Source organism: Malus sylvestris, chromosome 11 (genome assembly GCF_916048215.2).
Source record: "Malus sylvestris chromosome 11, drMalSylv7.2, whole genome shotgun sequence".
In the NCBI taxonomy this organism is placed as follows: domain Eukaryota; kingdom Viridiplantae; phylum Streptophyta; class Magnoliopsida; order Rosales; family Rosaceae; genus Malus; species Malus sylvestris.
In genome coordinates, this window is record NC_062270.1 from 5,773,284 (window position 1) to 5,799,697 (window position 26,414).

At 39.3% G+C, this 26,414-nt stretch overlaps 2 protein-coding genes, 1 long non-coding RNA gene and 1 pseudogene across 3 annotated transcripts; all 4 read right to left on the minus strand.

Moving 5' to 3' along the window:
* Positions 1 to 947: 947 nt before the first annotated feature.
* LOC126589412 (ran-binding protein 1 homolog b-like) lies at positions 948 to 3,999 on the minus strand. The gene is made up of 4 exons (XM_050254703.1): positions 3,761 to 3,999; positions 3,446 to 3,597; positions 3,211 to 3,336; positions 948 to 1,441 (listed from the first exon to the last, which is right to left on the minus strand). Exons 1-4 carry the CDS (start codon positions 3,910 to 3,912, stop codon positions 1,197 to 1,199), a joined length of 675 nt encoding a protein of 224 aa, XP_050110660.1. The 5' UTR covers positions 3,913 to 3,999; the 3' UTR covers positions 948 to 1,196.
* Positions 4,000 to 10,233: 6,234 nt separating this feature from the next.
* On the minus strand, positions 10,234 to 11,189 carry LOC126589413 (galactinol synthase 2-like; annotated as a pseudogene).
* Positions 11,190 to 12,052: 863 nt separating this feature from the next.
* On the minus strand, positions 12,053 to 18,761 carry LOC126589360 (uncharacterized mitochondrial protein AtMg00810-like). Its single transcript, XM_050254630.1, has 5 exons — positions 18,689 to 18,761; positions 18,524 to 18,594; positions 13,824 to 13,929; positions 12,947 to 12,986; positions 12,053 to 12,900 (listed from the first exon to the last, which is right to left on the minus strand). The coding sequence occupies exons 1-5, from the start codon at positions 18,759 to 18,761 to the stop codon at positions 12,054 to 12,056; spliced, it is 1,137 nt and encodes a 378-aa protein (XP_050110587.1). The 3' UTR covers position 12,053.
* A 4,674-nt stretch (positions 18,762 to 23,435) lies between these two features.
* Positions 23,436 to 26,266, minus strand: LOC126589420 (uncharacterized). The gene is made up of 5 exons (XR_007611831.1): positions 26,151 to 26,266; positions 25,897 to 26,015; positions 25,075 to 25,133; positions 23,886 to 24,253; positions 23,436 to 23,781 (listed from the first exon to the last, which is right to left on the minus strand). It is a non-coding gene; the product is annotated as an uncharacterized LOC126589420 (long non-coding RNA).
* Between the last annotated feature and the right edge of the window lie 148 nt (positions 26,267 to 26,414).

Sequence of the window (26,414 nt, forward strand, 5' to 3'; positions counted from 1 at the left end):
ACTTGTCCTTCCTAATCTACACAAGATTGACAGGATTAGAATAAATTTTCGTGACGAATTCATCTTTTATCTTCACTTAAATTGTTCACAAATCACTTAACATTTATTGAATTTAGAGAATTATCCATTTCGAACGAATCCCGCCCATCAAACAAGGCCTAATTGTTCTATCATTTGTACTGTACCTCTAAATCATCATGTGTAGAAAGGCAAAGATATAAATTATGGGGATGTCTATCACCTCTGTGTTCACAACCTTAACCTCTTTCTAGGTCAAGCAATTAGTGTGTCTGTAATGTAGTGTTCCCCCTTCAATAAGTTAGAAAAATAGTTATTATTGAATATTAATCACATTCCGCATTACGAGCACATTTGTATTTGTTTTGTACCCAAAATACCCATGTATATTCCTAAAATAACTCCTACGGTACCTTCATCAATCACTCCCCTCTATATTTGTTTCTCTCACAGGAGACCACCCCACCTTCGCAATCAGAAATGATGCCGTAGCACTGAACGATGAATGCTGCGATTTGGAACAACGATCGCCAGGGGTTTGAAACGACTACCTTCATCAATCACTCCCCTCTGTATTTGTTTCTCACAGGAGACCACCACACCTTCGCAAACAGAAACGATGCCGTAACACTAAACCATTAACGCTGCGATTTGGAACAACGATCGCCAGGGATTTAAAACGACGCCACAAGGACAAACATAATCTGGAACAACGAACACCCAAATCCTCAAGGAAATTGCGATTTGCAGACCCAAACAGAAGAGAAGGAAACAACCTTTATCACTTTCACTCTTGAGATTGGATGGTGGGGTGTGGATACTGCATACTGGGGAAAGAAAGGGGTTGCAGACAAAGACTGGGGGAAGAAAGGGGGAAGAGAGAGGAGGTAAAATTTTATTTTAGTTTACTTGAAGGGGCTGGGAAAAAATGGCTAAATATTGTTTCATAAATAGAGAAGCAATGTTTCGGTACCACATTTGCCCACAAATAAAATTCAAGACCCTAAAAACAAATCAAGAAATTATATCCAAACAAAACGTCCTCGGTTTATATCAAGTAATTTTCAACCTGTAACACACCACTCTTCAACCCGAAAGTCTAACCCGACTTTTGACGACGACGTCGACGACACCAATTGGACAAAACTATAGACCCATAAAAAAAATACCGTCACTCTTCACTCTTGATCGTCTTTCTTCTCTTCCTTGGCAGCAGGTGCCTTTTCTTCTGCCTTCTCCTCAGCAGGCGATTCTTCTTTTACTGCATCGCTCTTCTTAGCTGCAGCAGGTGCCTCTGCCTCAGACTTCTCCCCAACACTCAATTTATCGAGAAGCCCAGCAGCTTCAGTGGCTTCTTTGCTTTCTTCTTCTGGACTCTGGGATTCAGCAACTTCTTGAAACTTCTCCATGAACAACTTGTTATCTGATAAAGAAAACAACAATCAAACATCGATAAGCTACTTGCGTGATGATGGTGGGGACCTTGTACCACATTTAACGCTTGACGAGATATGAAAATGCAGAAAATGAAACTGAATGGACGATGCTGCAGAGAAAGAACCACTGCGAATGTATAATGGCTATAGGAAAAGTTTAAATTGGATCCATTCAGAAGGTAGACATCTCCCAAAACTCATACTGAATCGTATAATATCAGTAACGCACTACCAAATAATTGAGATGGTAGGAAGAATCTACTCCCAGAAATAATGCTACAGAAAAATGATTCATTCCAATCAATACACATGCATGTCAGAGAAAGTATGGCAGAGGATGTCATCTCATATACTTAAGAAAAATAATGCTCTAGATCTATGGTTCTATACACGCTTAAGAGAAATAAAACAACTTGTGTTACAATTTAAATCAAGATCCGTAGGCAACAGATCTGCTAATTTATGGTTTCCTCTATATCTTGACAACAGTCCTGAAAGCTAACATTTATTTACTTATAAAGAGAAACACCTAGGACCTTGAAGTCTCAGAAACTGATTACCCTATACTTTATACAGGCAGCACCATTACATAGAAGACTTTGAAGGATCGGTGCCGACTTTTCCTAATATAAACACAAGTCAAATCAAAGACCATAACTCTCTCTAATCAACGAAGAACTCAAAATCTATTTTGTTCGCTCTGTTATTCCCGAATATTCATATTCCCACGTTCCATAGTACATAAGGGAACCTAATTCACCACAACTACGTGCACTACTGAGAGATATTCAGTAAAACATATTTTGGTCCAACACTGACTTCAAAAGCTCTAAAGTTCATAACTTCTTCAATTTGCAAGCAACATTAGTGCAAGGAAGCCAAAAAGTATAAATTCTTACACAGGTTCCAACATGCAGGTAAAGTTTCTAAACAATAAAAATGTGTGCTTTACAGCCTAATTGGAACACATCTCCATAAGTTTTAAGCTTAGAATGTACTATTCCTCATTGCAGTGAGGTGATCATAGCTTTACAAAAACGAATAAGGAAAAGAACCCACTTTAAATATATGATTAACACCAACACATTATGTAAAAGAGACGTTTTCATTCAAGTATCAGCAAATTACTCACATACGAGAAGAAACAAAAAACAAGATCCATACAAAAGGGTTAGACCTAAACTATTAACATCTAATAAAAAGAGAGCAAGTCATGGTGTCCCACATATACACATGTCCAACCAGTACATCTTTTCAAAGTTAGTAATTTCAATGTTTAAATGTGGGTTTTGTATTAGTTACATTTTTTTGCCAGCAATGTATTAGCTAGTTACTGGAGAGCATCAATTGGTACACTCTCAAGTCATACCAAATACATAAATAAATTAACTCAAATGCACATCATCAAATAATACATAATACAGATATACATATATGTATTATGACTGAATCTAGTCAGACCATTCATCACAAACAAGTTCAAATCAAACTGTGATATCCATTGCATCCCTCTTCAAAGCCACTATCAAACATTCAACTCTAAACATTAAAAAACAATACCTTATTGAACTCGGACAAAAGTAATTAGAAGGAACGAAAATTTATTAAATTTGGGTATTTCATGAATTAAAAATAGCTACTGATTACATACATACACGAAAGTAGGAGACAGTACCAAGTATACTACCATCTAATATCAAGCAAAAAAAATTACTAGAAGATAAACTTATAAAGTAGATCAAACAAATTAACTCACTTTCAATTGAAGCGAATCTAATGCAGAAAAGCTCCTCCTTCAATTCCCCATCAGCAAAATCGGTTGCATGCCAAACACAGGACTTCTCATTCCCTGCGTGCTCCTGGACTGTCATCTTCGGTAGAACTGCAGTTAACAACATAACAGAGCACAAGCAAAAATATTCAAAACCCTAAACCCAAAATAATAACATGTGTACAATTACAATGGAATACATAGACTATGAGAGACTAACCAAGATGATTGGCGCAGATCTTTAGGGTTTTGGATTGCCGCATGACAAGGCGGACTTTTCCAGACTTCTTGTGCTTGAGAAACTTGACAGTGCCGGCACCTCGCTCCTTCCATTGATTACCGTCTTTATCAAATCGGTAAAGCTTCGCCTTCCTATTTACACAAACACAGCAGACAGATTAATAAGAATTTAAAACGTTCAGTGCGCTAATCGAATCGAATCAAAACAAAACCCAGGCTAGGTTTTTCCAGATCGGAGTAAAAAGCAAAAAAACCCTAGTATTCGACGAGAAATGAATCGGGGGAAGAGACTTACAGATCGAGGATGGCGTCCTCCTCTTCCTCGCCGGTGGTGACGGCGACCTCCTCCAGCCGAACGATCGGAGCGACCTGAGCTCCGGTGTCCTCGTCGTCGCCGGCGAGTGGTGCCTCCTCGTCGTCTCTGTGCCCTGGATCGGCGCTCGACATCTTGTAGAGAGAGAGAAAAGTAGGAAGTAGGATGAGTCGCAGAAATAGGAGTGAGAGAGAGAATTGGGGGAAGGGGTTCAGGGTTGAGGGTTATAGGGGGTTTTTATAGTAGTAGGAGTGCGAGCGTGAGATATACGCCATTCAACGACCAAGGCCCAAATCCTTCAACCCAAAATAATTTCAAATTCCCTACCAAACAAATTTTTTTAATTTAAAAAAATAATAGTTATGTCATTACTATGATCTAGTTGTATTCTTCTTCACTTGTAAATGAGAGGTTTTAGATTCGAATCTCATGTATGGTGAATTCGATACCAAATTAGAATGTCTATTGTGTAGCTTAGCTAAACTCTCTCCTCCTCCTAGTGTAACATATATCGTTATACTTAAAATAAAAAAAGCCACAATAGTTCTCTTTGTTCAAAAAAAGAAAAAAAAATTTAGAAAAGTTTTTTTTTTGCCAAAATGGTTTTTGAGATAAGTATAACTAACTCCTCACTGAGTTTGTCCATCATTCATCATTTTAGTCATCATGTGAAAATCTCTCCTAAGTAAAGTATAACAACAAAAATACCTTAATTTTTGTTAAATCATTTTGATCCATTATTTGTTAAATTGAGAATATTTTTGTTATTTTTTTTCTTATTTAACAAATTGACACTGAACAAACTCTAGAACCATTTCTATTGATTACTAATATCAAGGATCAAAAATAAAGAATTATGTCAATTTCAAGAATCATTTTGTCTAAGATGTGTTTTTGAAAAGATAATTTTTTTTTTTTACATTTACTAAAATATGCGAATGAGATCATTTTGTTGCTTAACATTTTTCTGCATTTACTTACACCTAAAAAATCGGAAAAATAAAAGTTTTCACGTAAAAATAAAAAATAAAAAAAAAGAAAATCAAGAATCAGATCGGGGAACACTAGCTGATTCAATTCCCTCTAGTTAATAAGAGTACACTGCAACAATGGTGGGGTTTGCCCAGCTTGCACAGGAACACAAGAAGAAAATATCAGAAAGCTATACCTGAAATTTAGCAACAGTATCAGGAGTATGGAGTATTCCCATTGGAGATTCCGCCGCAATCTCTGCAGCCTCCTTATACTTTGTCTGAGAAAACAGTTCTTCGAGCCGCTGGATAAAACCTGAGCACGACAACCATATGTTTTAGTTTCAAGAACTACATCACTACGTACTGATTTCCTCAGCATAAGGGGAAAGACATGCACCAAAACACACACACACACTGTCGTTACTGTCTGCAGGCCACCGGTTTTGATCAAACTAGAACACAAGATGAAATAATTGCCATTGATATATGATCATCATAATTGTGAGGGATAAAAGAACCGTGATTTTATTTATCATAAGCTTTGTGGTGCATACTGTAGAAAGCCAAGACTCACAGTTTCTAAATATCTCTCATATATTGATTCAATGTAATAATCTTACAGTATGCAGCAGTGTATATATAGACAGTACACTGCTCTAATTACAATTATATCCTTGTCTAATCTATCTATTTACATAAGAAACTTAACACACATCTAACTAATTTTACTTGACTCTTTACACCCCCTCAAGCTGAACTTGGAGGCATCGAAAGGTCCAAGAGCAAGCTTGGATTGCAAATACAGAAATCTGGATTTAGACAGAGATTTAGTATGAATATCAGCTAACTGATCATGAGAACACACATACTGGACTTTGAGAAGATTAGCAAGGACCAACTCTCGGATATAATGGTAATCAAGTTCAATATGTTTGGTTCGAGCATGAAAGACTGGATTAGACGCAAGAGAGATGGCAGACAGATTGTCACACCAGAGAGAAGGGACTTGAGGAAGATGAAGGCCAAGATCTTTGAACACTTTACAAATCCATGTGATTTCAGCAGCGGTGTGCGCTAACGATCTGTATTCGGCTTCAGTTGATGAACGAGCAACCGTAGGTTGCTTCTTAGCACTCCAGCTAATAAGATTGGATCCCAGAAATATGCAATAGCCACTAGTAGATCGGCGATCAAAAGGGCAGCCAGCCCAATCAGCATCAGAATAGGCAGTAAGATGAACAGTCCCTTTCTTGAACCACAAACCATGACTCACAGTGGCTTTAAGGAATCGGAGAATACGTTTGGCGGCTTGAAGATGGGGTTCTCGGGGAGCATGCATAAATTGACAGACTTGATTGACAGCAAAAGATAAATCAGGTCGTGTCCAAGTTAGGTATTGCAATGCACCGACAATAGATCTGTATTCTGTGGGATCATGCAACAATGGACCGGTGTGATCAAGTTTATGAGAGCCAAGAGGAGTGAGACATGGCTTAGCACCAGCCATGCGGGTCTTGTGAAGTAAGTCAGAAATATACTTGCTTTGATGTAAGAAAAGACCATCAGCAGATCGCTGAACCTCAAGACCCAAAAAATAATGCAAGGGGCCTAAATCCTTCACAGGGAAAACAGTACTGAGTTTCTGAATGAAACGTTGACAAGCTGCAGTATTAGGACCTGTGACAAGTATGTCATCAACATACACCAAGACAATAACAGGAACACCGTCTTGGAGCACAAATAAAGAAGCATCAGATTGAGATTGATGGAAGCCCAAGGACTTAAGGACTGCAAATAATTTTTCAAACCAGGCCCGAGGGGCTTGCTTCAAGCCATACAAGGATTTGCGAAGCTTGCAGACATGATGGGGATAAGTGGGATCACTGAATCCAGGAGGTTGCTGCATGTAGACATCTTCTTGAAGGTCACCGTGCAGAAAAGCATTACTGATATCCAATTGATTGAGAAACCAGTCATGTTGAACTGCAAGAGAGAGAAGAATGCGAATGGTGACTGGTTTTGCAACAGGACTGAATGTTTCCGTGTAATCCAAACCAGCTTGCTGATGAAATCCTTTGGCCACAAGCCGAGCTTTGTATCGATCTATAGTGCCATCAGGATGTTTCTTGACCCGAAACACCCACTTACATCCAACAATATTTTGTTGGGAGGTAAAAGGAACGAGAGACCAAGTGCCAGTGGACTGCAGGGCATTGATTTCATCCTGCATAGCAGACCGCCAATGGATATGTTTAGAGGCCTGAAGATAAGTAGTGGGGATAATATCAACCGTATCAGGTAAAGGGTGTTTGGTGGCTGAGTAGGCCTTGGGTTTAGAGATACCAGCTTTAGACCTAGTGATCATAGGATGGGTATTAGGGACGGAAGAAGGCTCATGAGTAACAGGAAGATCCTCTGGATGTACCGAAACATCAACAGGTACTGGAAGATTTACTTGAGGTACTGGAACATCACCAGGTGCAGGAAGATGCACTTGAGGGACTGTAGAGGAACCAGATTGAGCAGCAGGTATGGTAAATTGTAAATTGACAGAGGAATTCACTGGAGAAGGATCAGTAAGAACAGGAGATGCACCAGGAAAGGCAGAAGATAAACTCTGAAATGGAAAGGTAGTCTCATCAAAAAGGACATGCCGAGAGATATAGACACGTTGTGTGACTGGATCAAGACAACGATACCCCTTGTGTTGAAGACTATACCCAAGGAAAACACAGGATGTACTTCTGCTGGCCAACTTGGACGTAGTATAAGGTCTGAGCCATGGATAACAACAACAACCAAAAATTCTGAGCCGAGAATAATCTGGAGAAGTGCCGAAGAGAAGTTCCCAAGGGGATTGCAGTACACCACCAAGGGGAAGTCGATTAATCAGATAAGTAGCAGTGGAAAAGGCTTCAACCCAAAACCTATGAGGCACTTGAGATTGCACCAAGAGTGTACGAGCAGTTTCAACCAAATGACGATGTTTCCGTTCAACACATCCATTCTGCTGAGGAGTATGAGGACAACTAAATTGTTGGAAAATGCCATGAAGTTTAAGAAAATGCTGAAATTGGTGACTAGTAAACTCACCCCCTGAATCAGAGCGAACAACCTTTATTTTATTACCAATAGCGTTCTCTACATAGGACTTGAAGTCCACAAAGGTTGAAAATACAGAGGACTTGGACTTTAAAGGAAAATACCAGCTATACTTGCTGTAATCATCAACAATAAGCAAGTAATATCTATAGCCACTCACTGATACAACAGGAGATGGGCCCCAGACATCACAGTGCAACAGTTCTAGACTTGCAGTAGATACAGATTGAGGAGAACCAAAAGGAAGCTTGTGATTCTTTGCTAAAGCACAGTCTTTGCAGAAGAAGGCCAGAGAGGATGTGCCATGGACAACAACTTTATTGGTAGACAAAACTTTACGAAAAATAGCAGAAGATGGATGACCAAGTCTGCTGTGCCATATGCGAACATTAGCAGCAGTACTTACAAGGGCAGTAGGAGAATGAGAGACAGTGGAGAGAGCAGGTGAACCATGAAGCGGAAAGAATCCATCTTTAACTTGGCCCCGCAAAAGCGTCCTCCCCGTAAAACGATCCTTGACAGAGGATCCATTAATATCAAGAGTCAAAGAACAATCATTATCTTTAATAAACTGATAAGCAGAGAGAAGACTATGCTGCATTTGAGGCACATGAAGAACATTGTGCAGTTTAAAAGAGTGAGCAGGAGTATGTAAAATAGATGTGCCAATATGATCTATAGACAGACCTTTACCATCTCCGATGTACACCTTGTCTTCACCATGATAGGGAGTAGGAGATTGGATATTGGATATATCATTCGTAATGTGAGAGGTAGCACCCGAGTCGATGAGCCAAGAATTGGAGGACTTTGCAGTATAATGAGCACACATGGCAGCAAGTTTAGCTGGAGAAAACTTGCCTGAGATTTCTGGATTCATTCGGTCGAAGCAATCAAGAGCTTCATGACTGGTAGAACCACAAATTTGACAAGAAGTTTTGTGACCTGAAGAAGAAGCAGGACGATTGAATCCAGAATTATAAGATCCTCGATTGAAACCAGAGTTGAAATTACCACGATTGGAACCACGATTGTAGTTGCGATTAGAACCACGGGAAAATCCTCGGTTAGAGCCACGAGTGTAGCTTCTGGTAGAATTATACCGAAAAGAATTCTGAAGTGGTGATGCGCCAGGATTTGGAGCAACCAGAGCGTGTGGTGGTGGTGTAGGAAGGAGAGGCGCTTGGCTTTGCACAGAGAAAGCATGAAAAGGCTCAGAAGAAGAAGATTTCTTGCGACGCTCCATGGATAACTCCTTAGTGAGCAACAAGCCATGTAATTCATCCAACGAGGTAGAAGAAAGACGAAGTAAGATAGAATCAGTGAAAGATTCAAAATCATCAGTGAGACCGGCAAGAGTCGCAGCAATGAGATCATGATCGGTGACAGAGGCACCAGCGGCAGTGAGAGAATCTGAGATCTCCTTGATTTGTTGAAGATAGTCAGCCATGGATTGAGAGCCTTTCTGAATATTTTGAAGCTTCGAACGCAATTGATGAATGTGTGCATCCGAGACACCACCAAAACGCTGCTCAAGTTTGAGCCAGAGATCACGAGCGGAGGAAACACCGACGGTGAACGGAATGATTTCCTCAGAAAGCGTCGAATTGAACCAGATAAGCAGATTCTGATCTTTCTCATACCATTGCTCAAAATGTGGATTGATTGAGCGATCTGGAAGAAAGGGAGAGGGACAGGGCTCAGTGCCATCAACAATCCCTAGAAGCTTGTAGCGACGAAGAATCGGAGCAAACAAGGCCCGCCACGGCAGATAATTGGATCGCCGGAGCTTGATCGGAACCATACTGCCAATGTTCTGAATCGTGAGAGAATGATACATCTGAGAGGTATTGAGATTTGGGGAAGAAGAATTAGGGTTTGAAGGAGGCACCGACTCAATTGGAGAAGAAGAATCAGATGGAGACGCCATCAAGATGCAAGAAAAAGAAATCAAGAATCTGAATCAGACGCAAACAATCACGTCGGAGAAGACGATCAGAGAGGAGCGGAAGATCGAAGAAGAAAATTGCAGGATCGAAGAGAGGCCGTGAGGCGGTTTGGCGATGGTACCATGTAGAAAGCCAAGACTCACAGTTTCTAAATATCTCTCATATATTGATTCAATGTAATAATCTTACAGTATGCAGCAGTGTATATATAGACAGTACACTGCTCTAATTACAATTATATCCTTGTCTAATCTATCTATTTACATAAGAAACTTAACACACATCTAACTAATTTTACTTGACTCTTTACATACAAGCTGCCAACAAAACGTCTGTCCACTGGTTTGATGAAACTAAAGCAACCTTAAGTATTGAAACCAAACGAAAAACCAGAACGTCCTCAGACGTCAAACATAAAGTGCCTCCCAAGGGGCCCTAATAATCAAGCAGCAGATGGGCTGGAGATGAATTCGACAGCCCCAGTCTCTGAAAATGCCGCTTCTGATGGCTTCACGTTAACTTGGTCTGTGCCCTTTTCAGCCTCAGCTGAAGTCACAGTCTTCTTGTAGTCCAAAGAGCCATCACTGTATATCTCCCACCATTTGTTCACCAGCATCTTAACATCTTCCCTCTCCATGTTCTCTTCCTTCCCAGTGTAACTGCATGGCTTAGACCCTGAACCAAAAATATAAATGTCACACTCTCAAGTTAGTTGATTAAAAAGAACGGACGTGCGTCAATAATATTACAAAACTCACTAAAGGTTGTAACGAGAACTCGCATTAGCACAATAGTTAACAACTTTGACCCTGTCAAGCTCAACGGCCTCTGGGTGATGCCACAGCATGGGCAGCATAAGGTTGTAATGTGGAGCCAGGGCCACCAACTTGTCCTTGAAAAACATGTTCAGAAGATCCTGCCGAAAAACAAGCACATAACTGCAATGTCAGGACTCAGATTTTATAACCCGATTGAGCAAATAAAAACAATGATACAATAAAACTCCTTTCTTCACGTATTGTCGAGGTTCCCCTTAAATAATATGGAGAGAGAGAGAGAGAGAGAGAGAGAGAATTACCTGCTCTGCAAAAGCGGTAGTACGAGAAGTCTGTAGTGTTTGGACGAGGTCACGGTAGGTCACCAAGCTGGGCTCAAACACAAACATGCTAGCATTGAAGTAAAGAGGAGGTTTGGGGCCCAATGTGAGGTCCCACTGGACTTTGTTGGGCCACTGCTGGCGGTGCCCAATCTTGTGCTGTGGGCTGTGGCTCCAAGACTTCTCACAGAAGCAGTCCAGTCCAGTGCCGCATAGAAGTAGGAGTCAGGGTAGTCAAACAAGAGGTCAATGTTCTCAAAGACTTGGACGTTTCCGTCCAAGTAGATCATTTTGCGGGGAACCGGATCCCCTCCTAAGCTTACTAGGTTGAGTCTCATGAACAAATCACACGGACTGTTGAAATTTAATTTAACATTTGCAAATCACACCCACCAACACCATACCTTAGCCTCCATCTCAATCTCTCTCTCTCTCTCTCTCTCTCTCTCTCTCTCTCTCACAGTTCGGTTTTTTCTTTTCTTTTTTAGGCATCGTTGTCATGTACAAAAGTTGGGCATACGGTCGGTCGGTCAATCAACATATGTATTAATTTGTCTCTGATATACCAATGCAAAAATAAGACAAACAAGAGGAAGTTTTTTTTTAACCATGTTTCAGTACGTGTTATGCAACTGAAAATAGATTACACTTCCTTCCTCTAATCCTGTTGTAGAAAATAAAAACGGAATTTGTGAGAAGCTGATGACGATAAAAATGGAGCATCCGACAAAAAGTTTCAAAAAAAAAAAGAATAAAACATGTTTGAATGTAACTGCCAGCATACCACCCTGCCACCAACCAGAGATTGATATGAATAACAAGTAACCGCTCCTCCTGTCCGTGCCCTCGCCGCGTGAACGTTGACATCACCACTGTGCTCATGCTTTTGCCACGTTGTATATAAGACACACAATTAACTCTTGTAGAAAATTAGATGTTACTATTGAACTAAACATGGTAAATACCAATATTAAACTAAACATGGTAAATACCAAAAATATATGATAATATTTGGGAATTTCTTATATATTCATTAATCTCCAAAGTGGAGTATATATAGGAGTTACAATTGGTATTACATATGTACTTCACCAATGTGGGACAATAAACTACTATTTACATTTTAACTAATGTATAACTCGCAACACTCCCCCTCAAGTTGGTGCAAAGATGTCACGCATGCCCAACTTGTCAAGCGAGTCGGAAAACGCACTATTAGACACAGCCTTAGTAAGAGCATCAGCCAGTTGATCTTCAGATCTCACAAACGGAAACATAATAATTCTAGCATCCAATTTTTCCTTAATGAAATGTCGATCAATCTCCACATGTTTTGTTCGATCATGTTGCACTGGATTATGAGCAATCTCAATAGCAGCCTTGTTATCACAATGAAGTTTCATAGCACCTTTGTGTTTAAACCCAAGATCTCTCAACAATTTTTTCAACCACAACAACTCACATACACCATGAGACATACCACGAAACTCAGCTTCTGCACTTGACCTAGCCACCACTTTTTGTTTCTTGCTTCTCCAAGTAACTAAATTACCACCCACAAACATAAAGTATCCAGATGTAGATCGCCGATCAGTGATAGAACCAGCCCAATCTGCATCTGTATACCCTTCGACATTCAAATGATCATTCTTGGAGAAAACCAGGCCTCTGCCAGGAGCGATCTTCAAGTACCTCAAAATACGAGTTACTGCATCCATATGAGCTTCGCTAGGTGAGTGCATAAACTGACTTACCACACTAACTGCATAAGCAATGTCAGGGCGAGTGTGAGACAAATAAATTAATCTCCCCACAAGCCTCTGATACCGTTCCTTATGAGTTGGAACTTGATCTGGAAATAAGCCCAGACGATGATTCTGCTCAATCGGAGTATCAACAGGTTTGCAATCTAACATACCTGTTTCAGCTAACAAATCAAGAACATACTTCCTTTGAGATAGAAAAATACCATGTGAGTGCAACCTCGATTCCAAGAAAATACTTCAATTCACCCAATTCTTTCATCTCAAACTCAGTAGCTAGATACTTTTGAAGGTGATGTATCTCCTTTTGATCATCACCAGTCACTATCATGTCATCAACATAAATAATCAATGCAGTTAGCTTACCATTCTGTCGCTTTAGAAACAAAGTATGATCTGAATGACTCTGGATATACCCAAACTTCTTCATTGAACTTGTAAACCTCCCAAACCATGCTCTAGGAGATTGTTTCAAACCATACAAGGCCTTTCGTAACCTGCATACAATACCTTTTCCAGGAGATGTTCCAATACCAGGTGGGAGATCCATATACACTTCCTCCTTAAGATCACCATGAAGGAAAGCATTCTTAACATCAAACTGCAACAGAGGCCAATCCTGGTTTGCTGCCAAGGACAGAAGAACACGCACAGTATTAAGTTTGGCAACAGGAGCAAAGGTCTCCTGATAGTCCACCCCATAGGTTTGAGTATAACCCTTAGCAACTAATCTGGCTTTATACCGATCAATAGAACCATCTGCTTTGTGCTTAATAGTAAACACCCATCTACATCCAACGGCTTTCTTCCCGTTTGGTAACAGAACCAAATCCCAAGTATAATTCTTTTCCAAAGCTTCCATCTCAACTTTCATAGCATTAACCCACTTAGGGTCAGACAAAGCATCTTGCAATTTTGTTGGAATTGATACACTATATAGCTGACATATGTAAGATGCATATGGTTGGGACAAACGATGAGAAGACACATAATTGTTGATAGGAAATTTGGCTTTGGCATGCATATCAGGCTCATATTGTACTTTAGGTTTTCCACGATTAGCTCGTGGAGGCAACTGATAAGTAGAAGAATCGTCAGAATTTACCTCATGTATGCCACCATCTTGTACCAAACAGTTAGAAGAATCATTACTGGACGAACCATCATCAGGCAACTCGTTAGACATATCAGCAGCAGGCAACCGATCATCAGAAGGTAATTCATCAGATATATCAGCAGCAGGCAACCGATCATCATCTGTAGCCGACTGATTAGTATCACGCAAAATAATAGGTTATGTTCCCAACTCTGTTTGTAACACATCATCCATATCATCTCTTCGAATCTGCACTTCACTCCCCCTCTCCCCCTGAAGTGGAGAGTCGGAAGAGGGCTTCACAAAATACGAAACTTCCTCATGAAATGTGACATCCATGGTAATATAAGTTTTTTGAGTCGGAGGATGATAACACTTATAGCCTTTTTTATTGTTAGCATATCCAATAAAGACACACCGGAGAGCACATGCATCAAGTTTACTCCGCTGATGAGAGTAGACATGCACATACGCAATACACCCAAACACTTTCGGATGAAGCTTTGAGACAGAAACAAGAGAAACATGTTTTTGTAGCACATCAAACGGTGTCTGAAAATCAAGAACCCGACTTGGAACACGATTGATCAAATACACAGCAGCCAAAACAGCATGACCCCACAAATGATTAGGAACACATTTATCTAACATCAAGGAGCGAGCAACCTCCATTATTTGACGATTCTTCCGTTCGGACACACCATTTTGTTGGGGTGTAAACGGAGTAGTCGTCTGGTGAATAATACCATGATCAAGGAAAAAACATGCCAAAGTGTGATTCACATATTCTCCTCCGTTATCAGACCTAAAGACCTTAACTTTGGTCTGAAACTGAGTAGATACCATTGTACAAAATTCTTGAAGAAGTAACGGAACATCACTCTTATTTTTCATCAAGAACACCCAAGTTACCCGAGTACAATCATCAATAAAAGTAACAAACCAACGGAATCCATTAGAAGTAACTTTTGCAGGACCCCACACATCAGAATGTATCAAATCAAATGGTAAAGTAGCTTTAGAATCACTTACAGGAAAGGAAGCACGATGACTCTTAGCCATGACACATGTTTCACACTTGAACTCTGAATCACTACAAGTGCGAAACAAAGAAGGAAATAGATGCTTCATATAACTGAATGATGGATGTCCCAATCGTCGATGCCACAACCAAATTTGATGTCTGTTATCCACTTTAGCACTTAAAACTTGATGATTATTTGAACCGGAAACAACAGTATCCTCCATAGTCAAGATGTACAAACCCCCTATCCTTTTACCATAACCAATTATCTTCTGAGTTTGAATATCTTGAAAATAACAATACGTAGGATAGAAGTGAGCAGAACAATATAAAGTATCAAGAAGTTTTCCTACCGACAAAAGATTGCACTTAACATCAGGAACAAGTAAAGCACGGACCAGTGATAAGGTTGGAGTCAAAGAGATAGTGCCTTCACCCTTCACAGGGGAAAGTGCTCCATTTGCACTAGTAATATATGGATCACAAACATAATCACATAACTCATCAAACACTCTAGGGTCACTCGTCACATGATCAGTGGCCCCAGTATCAATTATCCATTTATTTGTTCCACCAAGATGCATAACAACACTATGATTATATTGAGCCATTGAACAAAATCACGAACAATAAAGGCACAAAAGATACGCAGCGGAATGAAAACAATTTACCAGAGTACTGTAGCAATCACTGTTCACGACTGTAGCAATCACTGTTCACGCAATGTGGAAGACCACTGTTCACGGCACTGTAGCACGACACTTTTTTTTTTTTTTTTTTTTTCCACATGGAGGAAATCACGAAAAATGTGGGCACAAAATTTAAAGCACACAGGTCACCAAGAGCGAACTGCTCTGATACCATATTGAACTAAACATGGTAAATACCAATATTAAACTAAACATGGTAAATACCAAAAATATATGATAATATTTGGGAATTTCTTATATATTCATTAATCTCCAAAGTGGAGTATATATAGGAGTTACAATTGGTATTACATATGTACTTCACCAATGTGGGACAATAAACTACTATTTACATTTTAACTAATGTATAACTCGCAACAGTTACTCTCCATCAAAGATCTTTCGTAAGTATAATTTTTTTATACTATTTACAATTTTATAGTAAGAGGATGATTTAAACTCGGAACGTATTAGGATAAAGAGAAATACCCTATTGACCAAGGCAATCCACCTTTTGAATTTTTTTAAAGTGTTTTAATAGCAGCTTCTTGCCACTTAGTACTATGATCTAGTGACATTCCTCTTCACTTATAAATTAGATGTCTTAGGTTCGATTCTCGTCAAAGGCGAATTTAAACCATATTATTGCCAGTCCATTGTGAGACTCAACTCATTCCCTGATCTCTTAGTGTAGATAATATCGTTTATTTCAAATAAAATAGCAGCTTCTTTGGTTTTTATACTAGAATATTGTGAAATGGATTTGAGTCAAGTTACATAAATTGTAGTCATAAACATAAATCGAACTTGGTATTATTATTTTTTTTAGTTGAGCTCGAGACCTCTTACTTACAAATGAAAAGAAATAGTATTAGATTGTGACGTTATTTGTTACACTCTATGAAGATTTTTTTTTAATACATACAATATTATCTACACAAAAGGATGAGGGAGTGAGTTAAACCTCAAAATGAGCTGGCTATAATAATTTCGCTCGAATTTGCCTTTGGCAAAAATCGAACGTAAAACCTCACAAATGAAGAAGAATATCATTATACTCTAGTACTCAGTGACTAAACTCTATGAACATATTAGCTAATCATATTTTTCATATTGAAAACTTAATATTTGTGTCATTTTTTTAATTAAAGTGTGATCTACTTAGATCATAGGCCCTTTTTTTTTTCTTTTTGAAAAAGAGAAAAATGTGATATAGTTAGGATATTATTTTGGTACCACCAACACAAGAACTATATCCAACCATCGTATATTAATTATATTAAATACATGTAAATATTGTAGTCAGTTTGACACACCCCGACCGAAGTCGAGATGTGATAGCCGTCACGTGAGAGTGAAGTAGCCATGTGCACAAAGCGGAAGTGATAAAGAGTAAGAGAAATACTAACAATTTATAACCAAGCAACTAACAATCCCAGTCGGAAAGGATGCTAGTGCGAGTTTAAGTGTATAAATACACTTTCAGAGCAATAAGAGAGTCTAGTTGCAGTCGAGTAAGACGGTTACTAAAATACAACACCCGAAGATGAATCCTACTTTTTCGGATTCTGTCAGAACACCGTTGAAGTCCTCGTGGCCACCAAACTCTGCTACCTAAGACCTGGAGGGGCGAAAAACAAAGTTGAGTGGGTCAGTAAAATACAGTTACATGAAAACCTTGTTTTCCTTTGAATATATTAACCTCTCGCCGTAAAACAAGTATATGGTTACTTTTTCATAAAATAGAATACATAATTATGTATATAAATATATCATTTCAAATCATGCTTTACACATTCATAACCATATGCATGTCATGCCAAGATATAACAAAGTAAACAATTCAGGTAAGAATAATTTCATAGAAATATGATATGTTAGCCGGAACCCATGTGGTGGTATGTACGGCTGAATTTATAGCTCAATAGTCAATCTAGCCGAAGTCACTACAATGACCTATAGGGCAATATACGGCACATAAGTCGGAACCACTAAAAAGAGGTCTATACGACAAGGTTGAGTGTAATATAATTATGTTCAATTTTACTCTCTCATAATAGCCGGGCGATAAATCGCTAGTCACCTACGAGTCGGAACCATAATTAAGGTCTGTACGACAAGACTGTGCACTTAAATTGGATCCAATATGAGCATATAGTGCAAGGGTGACATAATAAACAGACCTGTATCATATCTCTGACTAAATCAATCATCCTAACCAAACACAGCTTACCTGAACTTACCTGTGCCTCCACAGCACTACATTTATATATATAAGATATCACACATCAATTCATGCACGAAACATAATTGTATATGCATGGCATTTATGGCATGGCATTTAAATTTCATTTCCTTTAAATACGTTTTCTGGGAAAAACGTCAAGTGTGTGTGTATATATACTGCCCACTCACAGATATGTCGATGGGTCGTAGCCCCCGAGCCTCGATTGATTACGCTCGTCCTAAGAATAGGCCTCACCTATAGGCATAATAACCGAATAAACGTTATTTAACGCACACGACCAACAATAGGTAATAACTTCTCATATATTGCTCAAATTTGGTATATGAATATACCTCAGTGACCTACACAACCTCAGGATCATCCCCATATTTTTAGATTATTTTTTCAACCACCCATACGCCCTCACGCGCCGGCCAAGGCACAGCTAGACGCGCGGCCCACGCGCAGGCACATGCCAGGCACGCTGACGACTTCAGTCAACGCCGTCAGGTATATATCGAGAATATTCCGTTAAGTCCTAGCATAATCCATCCAAACTAACTGACGGCGTCAGAATATTCCGTCAGACTTGACGGAATATTCCGTCGTCTCCTTCCTCATAACTCCCGCGACCGTTGCCGGCGCTGAAAAACTGGAAAATTTTCTAATCCTTATATCTTGGCCATTTTTGCACCATTTTTCACGATCTTTATACCAAAATGAAGAGCATAAGGAATAGAACAAGTTTATACCTCTTTCAAGCCTAAAAAACCACGGGATCTCGCCGGGAAAATTCTACAAAATCCGGCCAAGCTCGAAACTCACGATCCCGACGTCCAATTTTACCAAACGAACCACTCCGAACTTCCTTAGGATCTCATAAAGCTTCCTATGTCCTTAAAATTCCCCAAAAACCAACATTTTACGTGAGCATGAATAGTACCTCAAATCGAGGTTTCGGATTTCACGAGATTTCAAAGGTGTCCTTACCTGAAAATGGTATCTTCGAGCTCGTATGAGCCTCACGAACACAATGGTGTGCTTCATACCCTCGATCTGCCATGATTCAATGGGTTCCTGGTTGTGTCCGTACAAGAGAGGAAGAGGGAGAGAGTGTGAGTCTGAGAGAGAGAGAGGGCACGAGAATGAGAGAGAGAAAAAGTGAGGTGTAGTGTGTGGACCAAATCTCCCCAACCTATCACAATCTAGTCTTTCTTAGTTCCTAAGTGGTTCCAAAAACTTAGGAAATCATAATTAAATTCAACTTAGATACAAGTCATACACCACACAACTTAACGTCCAAGGGTAAACTCGTCTTTTCACATATTCCGATAAAAATCTCAGGACGGGCTGTTACACAATTCCTTCTTCAATTAAAGAACAAAAAATATTACCTTTTAACATGAAGACGAATCGGTTGTTGGAATTTACCTTTGATCAAAGGAAGAATCTATGAGAACAAAAACTACATTTTGGGTTTGGGATATCGTGGCAGACGGTCGACCTTCCTTGTCCTACAAGCAAACTAACTCCCTTCAGATGCCGCCAACATTCCCATTTTTTTTTAAGAAAAAAAGTACAAGATTTGGCCCTTGGATGAATTTGTTTTTTTTATCCAGACCCTGTAATTTAACAATTACCCACAAAGTGCAAGCATAACAAATATAACTTTCTGCCAACATATTACTGCAGTGAAATGATATTTATTTTTTTACTTATAAGTGAAAAGTGTTCAATACAAATCTTGTGGACAATGAATTCGAATCAATTTATTCTTATTCCTAATGTAAATATATCGTTGTATCAACAAAAACAAATATAACTTTTCTTGATTTTCAAATGGATGATGCTTTGGAGACATTATTTTAGCGGCACAAAATTGTATATGTTTCACACTTATTTATTATTATTAACATGATGATATATTCATATTAAGGGATGTGAGAATAAATTGATTTTGAATTAGCCATCTACAAGAGTGAAATTTAAGACTTTTCACCTACAAATAAAAATGAAATCACCAAACAACCATAAGAGTGAGTGATTAGTTTCAACTTATTAGAAGAAAACTTTCATGACAAATTGACACAGAATATGACGCATGTATGACACATAAAGCCATGGTACAATATCTAACCTCCAAAATGTGACACAGAGAAAAGAAAAGAACAAAGAAGCCGATCTGGTGGTGGAAGTGGTGTAAGAAAAAAGAAATAGGAAGAATCTGGTGAAACAGGTTGTATACTTATAGTATGGCCAACCCAATCTTATTTTAACTTTGTGCTTAATATGCTTAATTTATATCAATTAGCGTGTAAGCACACGCTCTGACCTTTTTCGATTAATGTACAATAAATAACTAAAAGACTCGCCACTTAGTACTACGGTCTAGTGTATTCTTGTTCACTTGTGAGCACTGTTCTAAAAATCTCCGCCTAGCGCCGCCTAGGCGCTAGGCCCCAGCCCACCGCCCCGATTAATGCCTAGGCCCCAACCCACCGCCTAGACCACCTAGGCACCCGCCTAGCCCGCCTAGGCACCCGCCTAGCCCGCCTAGGCACCCGCCTAGACCCGCCTAGGTTGCAACTCACTTAGACAAAAAATACATAACTTTCATTTTGCATTTTGTTTTTTTCCAATAAATTGTAAGAGACTTGTTGCATACTTGAATGAACAAACATTATATCCTTATTTCACATGTTTTCATTATGTTCCAATACTTCATGATGTATATGCATTCTATTTTGTAGTTTATGATGAAATTATATATATTTCAAGCAGAAGCAGACACTTATTTACATGAAATATGATAGATTTACTTAAATCCGCCTAGTCCGCCTAGGCGCCCGCCTAGGCCCCGCCTAGCCGCCTAGGCGCTAGGCCCCAGCCCGCCGCCCGACTAGCGCCTAGCGACTTTTAGAACCTTGCTTGTGAGACATTATTAAATTTAGTAGAAAGTAATATGCAGGCATACAATCTTTAAAGAAAGCGTCGTAGATTAAATTTGAAAGATGTTCATCATAACAATTATCAAATTAATAAACATACGCGAAATAGCAAAGAGAGTTTAGAGAGAGGCCCCGCCTAAGGGTGGGCATGGTCCGCTTCGGTTCGATTTACACTTCAAACCGGGATCCAACTGGATTTTTTACGGTTCCAATTTGGTTCAAGTTTTCCTAATTTTGAGTTTTGACTCTGAAAACTTTTTGGGTCGATTTTCAGCCGTTTTGGGCTGAGCCCATTTAACTCTTTCCTGTCTTTTGTATTGGGCTGTAAGAAATCAAAATGCAGCCCAGAAAACAAAACTGAATCAAAATGAATCAAATGATACCAATCAAAATGAGTTTTTATCATATATGGCCAAATTTTAGACCCCAAATTCATAAATGTCAACTCTTATAAGTTATAGCAAATTTTATACATAGCCAAATCACTCTTGAAGAGACCCAAATGCCCTCAATTAAACATTTTTTCTGTAACTTGTGCTAGCTTTTTCTCTTAATGAATGAGCAGCAAGTATGCAAAATTTCGTAGGCTTACAATAAATATGCAAAATTCCGCAACCATGACACACCTATGAGAAGCAAGTGTCAAACCATAAATACCACAAGTCAGTGCCCATGCTAAAACCCCAAAATCTTTGGAACGCACAATCAAAAAGAAGAGAAGCATGCCTAATTTCATCACCAAGCAAACCGACAAAACAAAAACAAGAGGAAAATTTCAAAAAAAAAAATTCAAGGGAAAAACTTCCTTACTTGAGGAAAGTCTTGTCACAAAGCACGGATGAGCACGAACAGAATGGCACGACTCAACACAGAAAATAGGCAGAGAGGAATTTGAAAGAAAACGCAGTTATGAAAAATTTGAAGAAGGAATAAGGATTAAAGGAGAAGAAGGAGGAGGAAGGACAAATTATATACTTGTCCTTGGTAGAAGAACATTTTATGACTGTTACCAAGTGGAGGCGGGGGAAACCTAGAGTTTCTCTGTGTGATTGGACATGCACGGGAAGTGAGGGAGCACAACGACAAGGAGTTATCAGCTGCCACGCAGGAAATGAAAAGTCTCATCAAGAGGTCACGTTCAAAGGGAATCCCTTGGGCCTGTGATTGATTATTTAGCCCACTCAAAGTTTCTCATAGCCCAAATAATCAAGAGGGCTAATGTTGAGGACCGAAAATGTCACACACAAACCCAACCAAGTCTCAAGGCCCAATTGACATGCAAGCCTTCATTCAAGTCCAAACACATGCCAAGGTGCGGGATCGAGATGGAAATATATTTACTAACATGTCACACCATTGTAATTAAGTTGGATATATATATATATATATATATATATATATATATATATATATATATATATATATATATATATATACAAATCACGTCATGCTCATGCCTATTCATCACGCTAAGCTTCTTCATGCTAGTCATTATTCATGCTAAGCCCAAGTCACATGTTTGGGGCTTGTCAAGTGAATTATGGGATGGATGGTTACGAAAGGTTGTTGGCCTATGCGAAATTAGGGTTATATAAGACTTTAGGCTGCTTGGGGCCCAAAGATCCAAGCCCATACCCTTTGAAGCCTAGAAAAGAACCCTGCACTTAAAAAATGGAGGATAAGCCATTAAGCAAGGGGAAAGAGACACAACCAAGAAACACCACCTAGGAAACAAATCCAAAGAACCTCATTAGCCCATAAACATCCTTGAAGCCTCAAGAATCATCATCCATGCAACCTTAGTATTTCCCACAGCCTTCCACTGAAAATCCCAACCATTAATAGCCTTGTCATCGCCCTAGGAAAGCCCAAATCATCTAGCCAAGATTGTCATGCAACCAAGCAAAACCCTTTCTTTCTCATGTTAAGCCAGTGATCTTCTATGTCATGCAACCATGCAAACCCTTTCTCTCTCATGTTAAACCAGTGATCTTCTAGCTTTCACACCATGCTTCACTTGAGCAAGTCATTATTTTGTTCGATCATGCTATCTTCGAGTCATTGATCTCACTGGGATATTTCCTTAGACAAGCTAACTCTTTCGTGATATTCCGGGACTTAGTACAAATCTAAATCAAGGGAGACGAAAAGATGTTCTCAAAGTCCAAGTCCACCTCGACATAAAAGTCCCCTAACACCGTTGTTACTCATATAAACTTTTTAACATCTCATTTGGAGATGCTCTAAAAATTTGATTTTGTTATCACAACAAACAACCAATTGAATAAGGCTTGCCGTTTTATCCTTCTGAATCTTAGACTTTGGAAAGGAGAAATTGAACACGTTGCTTCTCTATTTGAACAAAACTTTACCGTTGCATTATTTTAATTTGAAATTAAGTGACCTTATTAGTTGAGGTGGTCTTTGTGGAATCAGATTTTAGTATGGCTGGTTCGGTATGAGATACCAAACCGAAACCCTTGTCTCGATTCCTAAACCGAAATTTTCGGGATTTCCAATTTCAATACCAATCCCAAACCCAATTTTCAAGAATCCCGAAATTGGGAATTCCTAACTGCTACTCTTCCATTATTTTGGGAAAACACAGAAATTGGTAGCAAAAACAAAGAGGAGAACAAAAGCATACGTACAGACAAAGCCATTGCCATTGCAAAAGCACCAATGTTTTAGCCTAGCTTAATTGATTAGCTATATTTCTTAAATCAAGCATTGCTTCATTGGAGTTCTTCAAGTCAAAGTTTGTGTTCCAGCTACATGCATTAAATCCATCATACTAAGACAATTATATTTTTTTTTCCCAAAAGAAAACCAGCAAACAAGTACAATTTCACACTAATCCACTACTGCATACAGTCCCAAAACTATTGGGATACACCCATAAATTTCAAATTCATAAACCCTAACACTCAAAAAACTCGGATTCAGTTCGAAATATCAAATGGGTTTGTACCATCTTCCAATTCAGTGCCAAAAATCAAGTTTACATTAGCAAAAACAGAGAAATACCAACAAATAAAAATTTGAAGAAGTAGAAGGCAGAGATATGTTGACACCTCACCATACGTTAGTACAGCTTCCGCAGACGATCCCAAAACTGAATAGCCTTTCGCTCTTCTGAAACCAGTAAGGGAATATTCAATATTGTTGTGAAAAGAAGTGAACTCTAGAAACAAAATTACTTCCAAACCCTAAATTAAATTTCAAAAGGAATTAATTACCTAATTTGGGGTGAAAGTGAGACTCGGTGCTGGATCGAGACTCGAGAGTTCTGTCTGTGAGAGAAAATGGTACGAGAGAGAATCCCGAGAGAGAGAGAGAGAGAGAGAGAGATTGTAAGAGAGAGTAGTGGCGTGGCTGTGTGGTGAAGGAAGGCTGGAGAATCAGAGATGATAGTATGGTGACACACCTCGTCCCGAAGGAGGGCGTGCTGGCCGTCACGTGAGAGTGACGTAACCATTTACACAGTTCGGAAGCTCTAAAAATACAATTACTAAATGGAAACCCCCGAGGGTGAGTCCTACTTTTGTGAATTCTGTCAGAACGCCGTTAGGTTCCTCGTGGCCACCAAAGCTCTGCTAACTTAAACCTGGAGGGGCGAAAAACAAAATTGAGTGGGTCAGTAAAACCAAAGCTTTTCAAAAACATTTCGCCAAAAATAATTCTAACCCCTCTCCGTAAAACCTGTATACTTTTTCAGAAAATAGTATATATAAACATATATATAAGCAAATATCTCAAATCACTATCCTTTAACACTTTTCAGAAAAATATGCCATGCCAAGTGTCCAAAAACATAATATAGATGCATCAATATAAATCAGGTGAAAATAAATCAACCGGAGACCCTGAAGTGGTCCTGTACGGCTGATTCTAAAGCTCAACATCCAATCCAACCGGAGTCACCTCGGTGACCTGTACGGTCTAACTCTGCACGTCACTCGGAACTACATAAGGTAGTCTGTACGATGACAGGTGTATAAATACGCTCTAGTGCTTCTCACATCAATCATCAGCGCGCATATCTAAGGTCACCCACCAGTCGGAACCCCTCTAATGGTCTGTACGACTGGCATGTCGGAACCCTCACATGGTCTGTACGACATCCACCTACTTGGATCCAAGGCGAGCGTGCGGTGTGGTGAATACTAATATAAGCACTAACACCTAGGGGCAGGTTATGAGCTTTCAATGCATTTCATATAAAATAATTCATTTGAATAATAATAAAACTCACATGTGCGTCCACCGCGTCAATTCACATATATATATGCATCAATTATCAATTCATATATCTCATGTCATTCATATCATGCATGCATGGCATTTTGTAAACACACTTTCATTAAAACTCAATTTCTGGGAAAATTCATAGTATATAGGTATAAATAGAAAATACTGCCCACTCACCTGGAGTTCGCCCTACAACTCCCTAGCACAATACGCCAAGGCGTCATGACGATCGCCGCCTAGAACAGTAATCAAATCCAACCTCAGAATCATATCGATAGAATATATAACTTATATAAAATACGACACTACGTAGTTCGATTCGGAAGATCCGCCACTCAGATTTTAAATCCATAACTTCCAGAGGTCCACAATATATCTCTAGGATAACATCCTAAAATTTCATTACCATCCAACGGTCGGATCTCCGTCAATTTTCAAAACTAAGTGACGGTTAACATTTTATATTATGGACTTATAACTCCAATTCCGGAAGATCCGTAAATCGGATTCTCAATCCGTAAGTTCCTATAATTCTCAAATATTACGTATTAAAACGCATCAAAGTTTGGTGACAATCCAACGGTCGGATCGTCAATTCACATTTTCACCTAAATGCGAAAACTATAAAACGTTATTTAAAGCACCTAACCAATAATCGTAATAACTTTCTCCTAAGGTGCTCAATTTGAGTATATGAATATACCACAGTGATCTACTCGACGTCACGAAAGTCGACATATTTTTAGATTAATTTTTTGATGTGGCACGCGCCCCCACGCGCCAGGGCAAGCACGGGGACACGCGCCCCCACGCGCATCATCTTCCTCAGCCAGTCGCCGGACTGGTTTTTTCCCGGTGGCCGGTTTCCGGCCAAACTTCAAATGCCCTATTCTCCTTCGTTTTTCACCCATTTTCTTCGTATAATATATCAAATTGAAGCCCCAAACATGTCGAATCACAATACACTACTTTAAGGCTCTAAAAACAACTAAATCTCACCGGAAAAATTCAAGCAAAACCGGCCAACGTTGAACTCGACGATCCCGACGTCCAAAACTTCCAAACGAACGTCGAGCTTCCTTAGGACCTCACTAAGCTCACTATAAGCTTAGAATTCCCTGAAACACAACATTTTACGTGTGCATGAACAGTAACTCAAAAATGGAGGTTCGGGTTTCACATGATTTTGAGGGTTTCACTTCCTAAAACTAGTACCAATGAATTCAGAACGTCGAAAGGATGAAGATGCATACCTTGGTTGCCTCGATCCGTCGAGTTTTTGGAGGGTTTGGGTGTGTGCCGTACACATTGGGTGTGTGTGTGTGAGGTCGAGGGAGAGAGACAGAGAGTGCTACGAGAGGGAGAGAAGACAGGGAGTGCGTGTGTGTGTGATTGTGTGGCCCAACACAATCCTCACCATCCATCCAAATCCCTAACCACAAAAATTCAAATTCCAAAAGTTTAATCCCAAAACTTACAAAATTAATTCAAATAATGTCACACACACGTACCTTAAG